We start from the raw sequence: 13553 nt of genomic DNA, 5'->3' as shown, positions 1-13553 counted from the left end.
CTACTGGGATAGCCTCATTAAAGGCCATGCCAGGGACTTTGTCCATGGTTAAGTAGACCTTAGCATGAAAGATATCCCATCTTACACATCAAAGCAGGGCGTTTATTCAAGTCGGTACCTTTGCACACTATCTCCTGGCTCAGTTTCCGATGGTCATGGATCCGCAGGAAATGGGTGAGTACGACATTGGCGGCTTGTGGATGCGCTGGATGCGCCATTTGCCGCGCACACGATGCCTTCCAGGGTCTAAATAACCAAGGATGCCCATGCTTAGGGAACAGAAGTCAAGCTCACGGAACGCAGTCCTGGCCATGGCAGTTCAATTGTGAGCGATGGCGGGAGCAACCGGCCAAGACGAGTGGCACCACCCCTAGATAGACGGACGGCCTGGCAGGACAATCCATCTGGACAATTCATAGGCCAGTTGGTCCGGATCCTGCCGTGTGAAACTCAGCCACCGGCTCAGATACAAACTGATGTCTAACGTTTGAAGAATACCCCGTTGTGTGAATCAGAATAAAACGCAGCAAGATTCGCAAAACTACGTACGTCCGAAAAAGCCTTGCCCTGCGTCTTGGTGACTCCTGACACCAAAGAGACAACTCAACGCTTACAAAACACTGTGACTTGGCTCTTGCTGCATGCAGTGAGGGAAATGAAGTGCCAAATTTCGTCAGGCAAGCGTAGTTAGCTTTCGCTCCCAGTACGACGAGCAAAGTCGCTGATTCAACATCGAGACCGACAAGAACCAAGCCCTGCCGTGGCTGTAGGTTAGTAGCAAAGCACACAGCCTTCGTCGGATGGCGTTTGGGCTTGGAGACCATTTGGGCCGCGCAACGCCGCATGGATCTGTGGCGTCATCAACCAGAGCATTCGTGCGGGCTATTGCTCGTAATGCCTATGTTCATTCTGGCGGCAGAGACCAGCGAAAGGGGCTGGGCAAGGGCTCGTCGGCGTCAAAGGCAACGTCCTCATGTCCCGCCAGCCAACTCGTGAGACATGACCCCAAACACGATGAATCGGCGCCCTACCGTGCCTTGAGGTTATATCTTGTTTACTCACCCCACTGGACTCTACCATCAGCAAGCAATCATGTCGTCGTGACAGGTTGTCGTTCTCACTGGCAGAGTCGATTGTATTACGACATGGCCTCACTTGGGGGACAGTATCCAACGTCCCATGCAAGTCATTTCTCCGAGAAAAACACAAGTCCCGAAGCGCCGCCATGGCCAGCAAGGAAGACGGTTCGCACAGTCGTGTGCATTTCGTACGTCGGGGCCGATCGATTGCATACTCTGGCCATTGAACTATCATATGCTGACTGCGTTCTCCTTCCGCCGCAAAGCTCATGGATCATCGTTTCCAACAGCACTATTCTCTTCAACAAGTGGCTTCTGGACATTAAACAATTCCGTGTGTTTACTCTTTTCCTAGCATGATATCGATGTATCATACAACGGTTGCCAAGAAACAACTTACTAACGAGACTCTAGATTTCCGTAAGCCAGCAATCCGCCTCGTCGAGCCCAAGTTGAACTCTTCTTTGCCGTCGACGCCTTCAAAGAATCTCGTAAACTGCATGCAGGATGCCTCAGCTAACGAGTCCCGACCAGCAATCCTATTGACCAGTTGGCACCTATTATTTGCCACTGTCGCGACCCAAGTCCTAGCACGCACCACCACGCTCCTAGACTCGCGCAAGAATGTTCACATGTCAGCAAACACCTACGCTCGCGCCATTCTTCCCATCAGCATCTTTTACTCCCTCTCTCTTGTAACGTCAAACATGGCCTATCTGTACCTCTCGGTTCCCTTCATCCAAATCCTCAAGACCACGTCACCGGCGGTGATGCTATTCGTTGCCTGGGCGGCCGGCACCGCAAGTCCTACTCTTGCCACGGTCGTGAACATTCTCTGGATTGTCGGCAGTGTCATGCTTGCCTCGACCGGCGAGATACAATTTTCGCTCGTGGGGTTCCTGTATCAGATGGGGGGCATTTTTGCCGAGGCAATCCGGCTGATACTGATTCAGCTTGTACTGAGCAGCGATGGGCTCAAGATGGATCCTCTAGTTGGACTGTACTACTTTGCCCCTGCGTGCTGCTTGATGAACGTCCTGATTGCCCTGCCTACCAGGGAAGCGGTGGATATTTCCTGGCATGCGGTGCAGCAAGTGGGCATTCAACTACTCTTCCTGAACGCCTTGGTTGCCTTCATGTTGAACGTTGCAAGTCTTTGCCTGGTAAATATGCCCCCCGTTCGCCGTTTGCGGCAAGGATACCACCGCCCCTTGATATGGGCCATGGCCATAGCTTGCCAGCTAACAGACGATAGATTGGACAGACGTCCGGCTTGGTCATGACACTGACGGGGATCTTGAAGAACATCCTCCTCGTTATTGTGTCCGTGATGATTTGGAACACGCAAATCACGACCATTCAGGTTGTTGGCTACACGAGTGCCCTTGCTGGCTTGATGTGCTATTCGTTGGGGTACAACCAATTAGTCAAGATGAGCCAGGCCGGCGCAGCGCGGATTCGCAGCTGGTCGGGAGCACATTCGCCCAAGGGCCTGCCTCGATGAATCCAAAGACGTGGCGGTCATTGCGATGACCTTTTTCGTCATGGGCAGTTTGGTCTGCGGCCCAGAATGGGCAACCATCACAAGCAAGACGCACGGATAATGCGAGCCAGCCGTACAATCTAGAGCACTCGAGGATAGACGCTCAGCATGAGGAGCCTGGGTTGTCCAGAAAGACAACTCGATGCGGGGAGAGAAGCTAGCCACGTTTGAATTCGACAGTGAACCATTGATCCTTGATTTTCATCTTGACATGCCAAGAGGCCTCGTCGTCGGACTGCTAGAAACGCTGGCTGCTTCGGGTTTTCGACACGAGATGGTCGCGATGCAATGATGAAATTGAAAAGACCGGCGCTAGGCAGCTAAATTTCAGTGCCATTCCAGTCTAGTCATAGCTTTGGATGGATAGCTTCAACAGTCCCATCTTAGCCCCCCGAGACTTGGACCTGCACCGGTCCAGACTTAAGACTTTGACACGTGGCACGAGAGCGCCTGCAAAATCCATTTGATCGTTCATGACTCGTAGCCTTTTTGCGACATGACGTGTTGTTCCGGGGCTACATGGCCCGAGAAGTTTCAAGTGGCCAAACTAAAAACGAGGCGACGCCTCAACCCTCCCCTCTACAGTCTACACCGTGACGGCGTCCTTTACACATTGAAGCTTCAAGTTCTGACAAGATGGCGTCGTACAATGACAACGGAGACGACCAGCAGCGCACTGCAAACCAAAAAGACCTTGTTACGGTGCTCACTCCCTACGGGGCTTGTCAATACAAGACCGACTGATTACCCGGATCGTCACGCACCTTCTTGGTCGAGACTGTGTCCAACCACGACGAAGACGTTGAGAGGAAACCGTAGGATGCTGTAAACCATGGCTCGGGACTTGTCCTCGACCAGTTCGCTCTTCAAGCTCGCCATGGCAGGGAAGTAGGCTCCGATGCAGGCTTCAAGGAGGCAAAAGGCCCAGAAGACCAACACCTCGCCCCGGAGCACGACGGCCGTGGCCAAGGCGCAGGCGGCCAGCAACACCACAGTCAGGACGACATCAGCCGAGTCCTTTGATGCGGCCGAGGGCTGCGCAAGCCGCGCAGCCAAGGCAGATCCGGCCATCATGGCGCACATGAAATTGGAGAAAATAAGCCCGAACGGCAGCTCCCCCGACGAGCCGGCTTCGTTCCGTGCACTCTGCAGTGAGGCAGACCAGAAAAAAATAAAGAGATACATTGTACCCTCAAATACGCAGGAGATGAGGCCGACGGACAGCATGCGCCCATCCCAAGCAACGGCCCCGAGGCCGGATCGGATGCCGTCCGTCGCGTCGGAGCCCAGCCTGGAGGCTCCGAAATTGTCGCGCTGCACACCCATCGATTAGCAGCAGCGATGGTGAAGCGTGCTCGGGCGAAAAGCCTACCCAGGTCAGACATATCAGCGTGCCACAAGCACAGCAACAGGCCATGGCGATGATAAACGGCCAGATCCGTGTGCCGGACGCCGCAACAACCGCGTCCCCCAGCACACCGCACGCCATGGCGACGAGGCAGCTGATGGTGGTCATTGCACTGAAGATGGAGCCGGGCTGCAGGGCGGAGGCTTGTAGACCTCTCTCGTGATAGTCCGACATCATCCACGCCTCGAAGACGCTGCAGAGAAGCGTGGTGCCGACGCCGCCGGTGAATCGTCCCGCGAACAAGATGGGCAGGTTGTCGCTCATCATGGTCAGGCATGTTATCATGTAAAGAATGCAGTATAACACACAGGCCTTTTTGCGTCCGAACCCATCTGCGGCGCCACCCACCAAGGGTGCGCTGATGGCACCGGATATGAAACCGACAGAATACAAGGTCGCAACCATGCGCTCCGAGAGATGCTTGTCGTACTTGTACAGGGCGTATAGATGCGGACCCTAGACACACGTCAGCACAGCAGAGGGCCGCATCTGACGGACTGCCACCGACCTGCAGCCAGTCCGCGGCCACGGCCAAGGTATATGGCAGCAGGAAGTTGAGTTGAAACTCGCGAACTTGGGTCCCGGGCCGCGTCCCCTCGCAGCCTTCAACGGCCCGCTCACTGCACGGTGGCGTGGCATCGGGTTTCTGTCTTGCTCGTCGGTGCTGGGACCAAGCTAGGTACGTGTTTGCAGCGGCAAACACAGCCAGGTTGGCCTGATAAAATCCCATGCTACCCGGCCAAGTTTTTCGGTGGTGCTTCAATCATCCGGCTCGAGGCAGCTATGTTGTCTAGAGGGGATCAGCACAAGAGACTATCGTCGAGAGAGTTGATCTGTTTTCACCCTGCGGTTGACGTGGAAATGTTCCACCTGTTGGTAGGCAATTTCTTCTTTTTCCTCGCCGAGGTCAACGTAGTGGTTGGTATTGCAAACTTGTGGGTGTAGACATGGATGACTTCATAAAAAAAAATCGATACGTCTCCAAGGTACTTGGTATGGCAAACTTTTGGGGGCAGACATGGATGACTTCATATAAAACATTCAACGCGTCCCTAGGTCCTTGGTCGAGGACCGAAGCGCGACACCGCTGACTAGAGTCAAGGGCAAGCCCTTGACGGGGCGAGCCCGTCACACAAGTGCTCTTTCATCAATCTGCTACATGTAGCTACGTGTGAGTCACCAGGTATTGCTGCAAGTGCGCTGGTCTTCCCAGGTGGAAAAGTTCAAGCCTCGGCTTGTTGATCTCCCTGCCCGTCTCGGACGCTATTGTATTAGCACAACGCGGGCTTCACAAGTCCCCTTTCCGGCTGGTGCTTCTGACGTCACCTTGCGCTGCTTAAACAAAATCCAGTCCATTCTGCGTTGGGGCGGAGGCGAGGCATGCTTTGGTCTAATTGTCCTGCTCGCGAGTTATGCCAGAAATCGACAAGATGTCAACGTGATGCCACGTTAAGCTCCGGGGCCGCATGGCGCCAACAGGGGCATCAAGGATTGAAAGCCAAGAATAGAAAACTTTATTCGTCTAGTAACTACTCCTCCATACAAGAGGGTCATTTCCTCGTCATGACCTGCATTGTTGGCGCGCTTGCACAAAGACTCCGCGCTTAGATTGCCGACGACTTTGGACTTATTTTGTCTAGTTTTGCTCTGTCGCGACTCGCTGTGGTGTTTTTTATTTCCTGCTCTCTTTTTTTCTTTTAAATAAAAAATCTCCGAAAAAATCTTCATTCCCTTCTGACCGTCTTTCCACCGCTGTCAACATGGGCATCGGCAGATCCTACCAACACATTCTCATGATTGCAGCAGTATGGGCTGTACTGTTTTTCATAGCGTATTTAGGCCTTGTCCTCAACCAAGACGATGTGAACTTCATAAAAATGCCCTTTACACGCAGCACAGTTCGACCCCGGTCCGCAGTTCGACCCCGGTACGTCTTTGTCGATCTCGGAGCCAACCGCGCCGACTCGCTCGATATTTTTCTGCAGAGGAGGGAAGCCAAGTTCCAGTACGAATTCCCTCGACCCGAGTGGGCTCGCCACGACGAGGCTGGTACGTGTTGTCTATACTATACTGCAGATATTCTGGAAGCACGGCGGATTGACGTGGGAGGACAGATATCTACCTTTTCGAGGGCAACCCAGGATTCAACGAGGCACTTGTCGAGGCCAAGCAGCGATGTCTGCTGGAAGGAATCAACGTCAACATCTTCCCCTCTACTATTGTGGACGTCAGGGACGGAACGCGCACCTTCTTCTTGGATACGGTCAACCACGACCATGACTACTGGGGGTCATCCACGTACGCTCATCACCAGGATGCCTTGAAATCTGGATCCAACGGAACCGAGTTGACTGCCGTTGATATCTCGAGGTGGCTGTTGATGAACACGCTGCCCCACGACTTCGTTGTGGTCAAGATGGATATCGAGGGCAGCGAATACGACGTCATTCCGCACATGGCGGACATGGGCGCGTCGAGTGTCATCGACTACCTCTTTGTTGAGTGGCATTACACGCTGCCCGAGCAGGACGCAATCCAGAGGGCGCAGGTAGCGGCCGACACGTTGGTTGCCAACGGAGTAAACATGCCTCATTACGATTCTCCCTCTTGAGCTGTTTGCCATTTGACACGGCGCGTTTGCTGCGGAAGAGCGCCGTTATAGAGTGCCCGAGTCGGAGCCCTAACCCTGCCCGGCACGTTGCTTTTGTGTCCAATGAACCCGCCATGGCAAAGTGTTTTTCTTGACTCACACAACGACAGCTGCGAAAGCAATGAACTCCATAGTCTTGATGGGTTGGATAGCGGCTGTGTATCCTTCATGGTAGCATATTGAGAATTTAATACCCCCACGTCGTCGTTCCTAACCCTCGTGAGGCTGTGGGAAGATGCATGCCGGTCCAAAGGGGAAAGGAAGATTGAGTAACTATCCGTGGACGGATTGCTGTGTGAGACCGTGGCGCCACGGCGAGCAGCCACCGTTCGGTACGGAATCGAAAATACGAGGAAACGGCCCACATGATGGTTACTAGCTGCGCCTGCGCGAGTCGAGACTGTGTGATGCCTCAAAGGGGTTTACGCTCTGCTGTTGTGGCTAGGGGGGACGTTGGCTGAGCGGTTCTCGCGTGTTTACTTGGCCGGGCCGGTATTATTCTGTTCTTTTACTCGGTCTGTAGTCAAGGCTTGAATAGCTATCTTGTGTTTTTTGTGTTTTTCCCGTCGCAAAATGTCGGCCATATTGGCGAGGCACCGACTACAATTCCTGATGCGCTACAAGGCCATATCGTCTAAATGGCGAAGAGCCATCATGTTTATAGTCGCCGTCTGCGCCTCCATGTCATTCTTGATGCTCACACTGAAACAAATCAGCCGGACATGCTACGGTAGCTCTTGTGGTTTCCTGGGTCTGGGAGAAGTGCTGAGCGTGTTCAAACACGACCCAGCAAGATGCGGCCTGGGAAGCAACATCACCAGCAGCGCTGCAGCGGGATCCAGATTGCCTCTCTACAGAGACGAAGCGTGCCGAGGCTTTCCGGATGCCTCGAATGTCTTGCTACTCGTCAAAACCGGCGCCTCTGAGGCCTATTCCAAGCTTCCGGTCCATCTCCTGACAATGCTCAAGTGTCTCGCCGGAAATTTTCTCCTATTCAGCGACATGGCGGAAGACATTGCCGGCTACACGGTTCACGACAGTCTGGAAACTGTGCTGTCGACGGTCAAGGATACCAATGGGGACTTTGACATCTATCATCGGCAAAACGGCTGCCCCATTGCACACGAGCAATGCAACGACGGCTACGACGTGGGCTACGAGGGGTGGAATCTGGACAAGTACAAGAACGTCCACATCGCAGAGAGGGCGTACGCGATGCGGCCAAACTATGACTGGTACTTTTTCATCGACACCGACACGTACGTCAGCTTTCCGACCTTGATGGAGTGGTTGCCCGTCGTCGACCCCAACAAGCTGCATTACATTGGCCACAAGAAGTACTCGGGGACCTTTCCGTTCGCGCACGGCGGCAGCGGATATCTCATGTCCAAAGCAACCATGAGGCACCTGTTCCTCGGCAAGACGGGCGTGGGAAACAAGTATGACGAGCCCACCGAGCGCAGCTGCTGCGGCGACATTATGTGGAGCGAGATTGTGCTCAACGAGACCGGCCTCACTCCCGAGAACATGGTGTGTAAAGGCCCTCCCCCATATAGATGTCTCGACGAAGCAAGGAGGGACGCTGACTCACAGTGGCAACCCGTTAGTGGCCCGTCATCAACGAGTTCAAACCACGTACGTTTAGCTACTACGACGGCCAATGGTGCCAGCCTCTCATTACATTGCATCATGTCAACGGGGAGGAAATCAACGACCTGTACGCTTTTGAGAGGAAGCAACAGTTTGCGAAAAGCATCACGATCAAGGACGTGTACGACCGGTTCGTGGCCAACCATCTGCGTGAATCACGTTCAGACTGGGACAATGGGAGCGAAGACGTCTACTACCTGGATCGCGAGGCTAAATCATACGGAGAGTCGGAGCTGGACAAGGCCAAGACGGGCGACTTGTCTGCACAAGAGCGCGAGGCGCACAAGAGCTCTGCAGGCTGCAAGGAAGCCTGTTACTCCCAAGAGGACTGCTTTCAGTGGAGACATCGGGATGGCATCTGCGGCTTGGCATATGGCAAGATACGGCTCGGAGATGCTGTCAAGGGGGACGGCGATGAAGTGACACGATCGTCTAGTGGATGGCACATGGAGAGGATCAACAAGTGGGTTGATGAGCAAGGCAGTTGCCATGAAACGTACGAATGGCCGGTGATGGATGAGCCACGGAATGGGTATTCGAGGGCATGACAATGAGTGACTCGACTGGGCCGGCAAACAATCAAGTTCCATCCTTTTTCTTTCCTTTCGTCTTGATTCCTTCCAAGCTGAGCAGATAGTATGTGACAGCCCTGCCACGGGACAGAAGCAGAACGAAGCTCCGTGATGATCAGACTGGACTGGCTTCGAGAGCTGCTCTGCGAGGCGGCGTCGTGGCACCCAAATTGCTGATATTGCCGCCCCAAAGTTAGTTTTGACGAGGGCTGGCGTGACTCGGTCGCAAGCTAGCATTGTGCCAACAGTTGAGGATCAATCCACACGCCTGGACAAAGGGGCGGGAATATGCGGGAAGCGAAGCCATGCCGCAGGATGGAAGAAGCCCCGTCGTCCACCTCCAGCGAGCAGTAGATGGATGGCTTGATTCACTGGGCCCAAAGGCGTTTTGCTGGATGAAACACTTCCCCTTGGGGCCCAGCTACGTAAATGCATGCGATTCGGCTTGTGGGATGCATGCTCTAGATTTATAAAACATGAGGCCCGCGTCATGCCATGGAAACCTCACAATAGCTTCCGCTTCATTCCCGTGCAAAATTCTGTAGGAGCGGTTGTAACAGCCACCGCCACCAACAAATAAAGGCCATCCTTCAGCGAAGCGGAGGATGAATAAAACGCCAGCCGGCCCCTGATTGATTTCACAGCCCCCTATTCTCCTCCCCAGGCCTCGAGTCACCATGATTACACGCACCTGGTCCATCACACACACAGCACAGCCAAACACACACTATACCTACCTTGCATCGAGTAGAGAGTCCAAGTTGTAATTCCATTCAGTCCCTGCTCCTATACAATGTGGAGCTAACTGGCTCGCAGTACGCCGAGGAGCCTCGTGTGATAAATAACTCGCCGGCATCGCCCAATACTCCAACTCCGACCCACGCCCGCCCAAGATTAGGACTCGCAATCGACACATGCAGATACCGCGGCCAAAGGCTCGCAATGAAGATCCCGAGATGGGCCAAAGTCGGCCTCTGCGTAGCGGGCGCGCTCACCATGTACAGTGTAGACACCTTTCGCCACAGGAGATACGGCAAGGTTCAGCATGTTGAAGCGCGTCCCTTGCGCACATACGGCGACGGGACTTGTGCCGACGGCATCTCAGTCTCGAGGGCGCTCATCGAAAAGGCAACGACGATGCGACAGCAGTGTCAAGACTCGCCCTCGCCGCTGCGGGCATACGGCACCTGGGGCTCACGGGTTGCGACGGTCACGACTCACTTCTCCAGCCGTCAGGATCCCCAGCGTTTCTACCAAAAGGCCCTCGAGACCCATCTCCTCCACAACCTCGTCCACGGCTCGCAGCTCCACGTCCTGTGTACGCCCATCGTCGACCACATGTGGAACAAGCAGGCGTTTGTGCAGTCCGTGCTGCTGAGCGAGCTGGCGAAACCGCCGCAGGAACGCCTCGAATGGATTTTCTGGGCGGACCGGGACACGGTCGTGCTCGACTACTGCCGCCATCCGACCAGCTACATCCCGGCAAAGGCACACCGCCGTGGCTACGGCCAAGGCGCGGACGAGCGAGACATAAACCTGCTGATAACGCAGGACTCCAGGGGGCTCAACGCGGGCGTCTTCATGATTCGCGTGGCAGAATGGAGCGTCAACTTCCTCAGCGACGTTCTTGCGTTTCGCCACTTCAGGCCCGAGGTCGAGCTGCCGTTTGCAGAGCAAACGGCGATGGAGCGGCTTCTCCAGGAGGACCCGTACAAGAGGAACGTCGTGTACATTCCCCAGCATTGGCTCAACTCGTATGCCCTGGACAGTGCTGCGGACTTTGCGGGCCGAAAGGACGCCGAAGGCTTGGAGGACTGGGTTGCGAGGCGCGGCGACTTTCTCATTCACTTTGCGGGAAACGACGACAAAAAGCTCAACATAATAGAGTATGCGGACGTGGGCGAAAGGATATTTAATATCTGGGAAACGCGCGACATCTTGCGGGACATCACGATGGATATAGAGCCGTTCTGGGGAAACCACAGCAACGAGAAAGTCTGAGAGGCCCCAAAGAAGCCATGGATCGAGTGAATGGTGGAAATCAGGCATTGGTCGCAGCGTCTATATATATCAAACTATCCAGGGTGACGAAACCCTTGTGCAGAAATGGTACTAGAATTTGACGACAAGTCGAATAAGTCCACCAGCTCGAGAGAGACGAAGCAGTCAACAGCCCATACCGTCAGCGTCAGCAGCAACCCTAACCCTAATACGCCTTCCACTGCGGCCGTGCCCCTGAGCCGGCCAAAAAGCAGAACACATCCATCACGAGTCGGGATGCTCTCCACCCAACGTCCGGCTCGTGGTCGTGCCGCTACGCATTCGATAAATGCCTCGCTCCAAGCCCGTTGACGCTAGCCGGCCTTTCCTTGGTCTATTTGCGGCCCAACGCCGCCATCGAAATAGTGCGTCAACATCTCCAGTCCAGACCAGCCACCAGCAACAAACCATCCGGCGGCACTCAATGTGGATCGTAGACACTCGGCATCTCCCATCGAGAACAAGCCACGGCCCGGTAACCCTGAGATGGCGAGAGCCCATCATAGGGCTGTGAAGCCGAAACGTCGTCCACCACGGCCTGGCGTGTCGTCGCATTCGACATTGGCATCACGGCAACGGCAGCGACTCTGGGCGCCCACAGCAAAGATGACTCGGAAAAGCCGCCAGTGCTGGCTCCGGACCATGGCTCTCGGACTTGTGCTCACGATTTTATTCTACCTCGGTCGTTTGCGCAGCTCTACCGCAGCTCCTCTCGGTCCCCGGACCAGCCGCGGACGGGAGGCTGCAGGAAACAGCACGCTCGGGTTCGGCACGATTTTCTTCATCAACATGCCAACTCGGTACGACCGTCTCGATGCCGCATCGCTCCAGGCCTATCTATCCGGCATAGACATCACGGTGGCCGCAGGAGTAAGCCCGGACATGGTCAACGACGTTGGCATGCCACCCACGCACGCGCCGAGTGCGCTGTCTCATGGGCAGAAAGGCTGCTGGAGAGCACACGCCAATGTGAGAAGTCTCTTTGTCGCGTCAAGTCGGGACAGAAACAGGCGCGGCCATGTTAACCCGTCCTCAGATCTGGTCAAGGATGCTCCGGGAAAACACGAGGGCCGCTCTCATCGTAGAAGCCGACGCCAGTTGGGACGCGAATCTCCGCGAAATCATGATGAATCTCAGCGGAAACCTGACACAGTTCCTGCGACACATCGAGGCGCAGAGACTGCCAAAGCCGAAGCTGAGGAGCCGGCTGCACCACCAGCCCGCCGACGCTGACGCTGACGCTGCCTTGTACGCGGACAAGGACAAGGAGGACGACCCGTGGCACAGCGACTACTGGGACGTCCTCTCCCTCGGGCACTGCTCGGAAGAAACGCTCAACAGCAACATCACGTGGATCTACGACGACGCCCACGTGGCCCCGGGCATGGAATACTTCGGCCGGAGCCTGGGCAGGGAGAGGGTCATCCGTAAAGCCGGCCACCAGGGATGCACGACCGCGTACGCCGTCAGCCTTCACGGCGCGGCCAAGCTGCTGCTCAGATCGGCCGCGGATCTAGACCAGGCCGTGGACATGGGCATGTCGAGCCTCGTCCAGAGCGGCCATCTCACCTCGTATAGCGTGTACCCTCCCGTCCTCGCTCAATGGGTCTACGTCGACGGTATCGGCATGGACCAGCGCGGGTCGAATAGCGACATGGGAGGCACGGCAGGGTTCTCGATTGGCGCCGATTCCGATCCAAACGAGGTGGACTGGACCGATGCGAGGAGGACCGGCAGCGTATGGACGCCCAAGAAGTTCCCGTCCAATGCGGCCTTTGAAGACATGGCCCTGGAGAGCGCGTGGCGGCAGATCTTTGGAGACGCTGACCCGTTTGCGGGAATGACAGCTGCATACACATTCTGATCGCTCGACTGACGCGGGCGAAGGACGGGGTGGCTGTAAGATCATGCTCGAGGCAATCACCGTGGCAGAGGAGTCGAGAATTATATGGGTGATATAAAATCATGTGGCTTGAGAAACTACAAGTTGGCAAAGACGTCATTTTTGCTAGCGATATTTTCGAAAACGCCTCTCTACAAACTGTCTACTCAATCATAAACACCACGAGATTTTCAGCTCGCTTCAATCATAGCCGTCGTTGCGCATGCACATGGTGAGACGGAGGGAGCTGGCTGCAAGGAAACAGACTATCAAACTTAGAACGAGCCAAATACTCCCACTAGAAACCAAACCAAATTGCATGTCTCCTGTCAGCAGCAGCCGTACCCTGGCTTGTCAATCTTCTTTCCGGCCGTACCATTACCTCGCCGCCTTACTCCTACGCTTTTACCTCATCCAAATCATCAATCTCGTCATCCTCATCTGACTCTTCAGCCTCTTGAGTGCGCATCTCGTCCGAGCTACTACCCGCCGTACTCTCGGAATTCGCTTCTTTGTGCAAAAAGAAAAGGGAATTGCTACACGGGCATGACACTTTGGCTACACGGGCATGACTCTTACACGGGCATGACTTTTACCACTTCTGATTGGTCGCATACTTTCTTGGCCCCACAGATACTTCCTCGGAAAGGCGGTGTAGCCAACTTCACTAACAAGCTCCTACATCACCATGAATTGCAGTCACTTATCGTTGTGGGCGCGATTGGTCTT

General features: G+C 54.9%; 6 protein-coding genes across 6 annotated transcripts; 5 read left to right on the top strand and 1 right to left on the bottom strand.

Moving 5' to 3' along the window:
- Positions 1–1145: 1145 nt before the first annotated feature.
- Positions 1146–2583, top strand: MAM_08032 (DUF250 domain membrane protein; the record flags this gene model as incomplete). The annotated part of the gene is made up of 3 exons (XM_040826830.1): positions 1146–1413; positions 1494–2242; positions 2335–2583. The coding sequence occupies 3 exons, from the start codon at positions 1146–1148 to the stop codon at positions 2581–2583; spliced, it is 1266 nt and encodes a 421-aa protein (XP_040675168.1).
- A 660-nt stretch (positions 2584–3243) lies between these two features.
- MAM_08031 (major facilitator superfamily domain containing protein 5) lies at positions 3244–4760 on the bottom strand (the record flags this gene model as incomplete). The annotated part of the gene is made up of 4 exons (XM_040826829.1): positions 3244–3335; positions 3387–3936; positions 3995–4486; positions 4539–4760. 4 exons carry the CDS (start codon positions 4758–4760, stop codon positions 3244–3246), a joined length of 1356 nt encoding a protein of 451 aa, XP_040675167.1.
- A 1030-nt stretch (positions 4761–5790) lies between these two features.
- Positions 5791–6641, top strand: MAM_08030 (uncharacterized protein; the record flags this gene model as incomplete). Its single annotated transcript, XM_040826828.1, has 2 exons — positions 5791–6079; positions 6145–6641. 2 exons carry the CDS (start codon positions 5791–5793, stop codon positions 6639–6641), a joined length of 786 nt encoding a protein of 261 aa, XP_040675166.1.
- A 612-nt stretch (positions 6642–7253) lies between these two features.
- On the top strand, positions 7254–8878 carry MAM_08029 (uncharacterized protein; the record flags this gene model as incomplete). Its single annotated transcript, XM_040826827.1, has 2 exons — positions 7254–8210; positions 8288–8878. The coding sequence occupies 2 exons, from the start codon at positions 7254–7256 to the stop codon at positions 8876–8878; spliced, it is 1548 nt and encodes a 515-aa protein (XP_040675165.1).
- Positions 8879–9844: 966 nt separating this feature from the next.
- On the top strand, positions 9845–10903 carry MAM_08028 (galactosyl transferase GMA12/MNN10 family protein; the record flags this gene model as incomplete). The annotated part of the gene is made up of 1 exon (XM_040826826.1): positions 9845–10903. The coding sequence occupies one exon, from the start codon at positions 9845–9847 to the stop codon at positions 10901–10903; it is 1059 nt and encodes a 352-aa protein (XP_040675164.1).
- A 681-nt stretch (positions 10904–11584) lies between these two features.
- MAM_08027 (LPS glycosyltransferase) lies at positions 11585–12806 on the top strand (the record flags this gene model as incomplete). Its single annotated transcript, XM_040826825.1, has 2 exons — positions 11585–11911; positions 11979–12806. 2 exons carry the CDS (start codon positions 11585–11587, stop codon positions 12804–12806), a joined length of 1155 nt encoding a protein of 384 aa, XP_040675163.1.
- Positions 12807–13553: the final 747 nt, after the last annotated feature.

The sequence above is a fragment of the Metarhizium album genome, assembly GCF_000804445.1.
Source record: "Metarhizium album ARSEF 1941 chromosome Unknown scaffold_41, whole genome shotgun sequence".
NCBI classification, from domain to species: Eukaryota; Fungi; Ascomycota; class Sordariomycetes; order Hypocreales; family Clavicipitaceae; genus Metarhizium; species Metarhizium album.
This window is presented reverse-complemented; position numbering and strand designations above follow the sequence as displayed.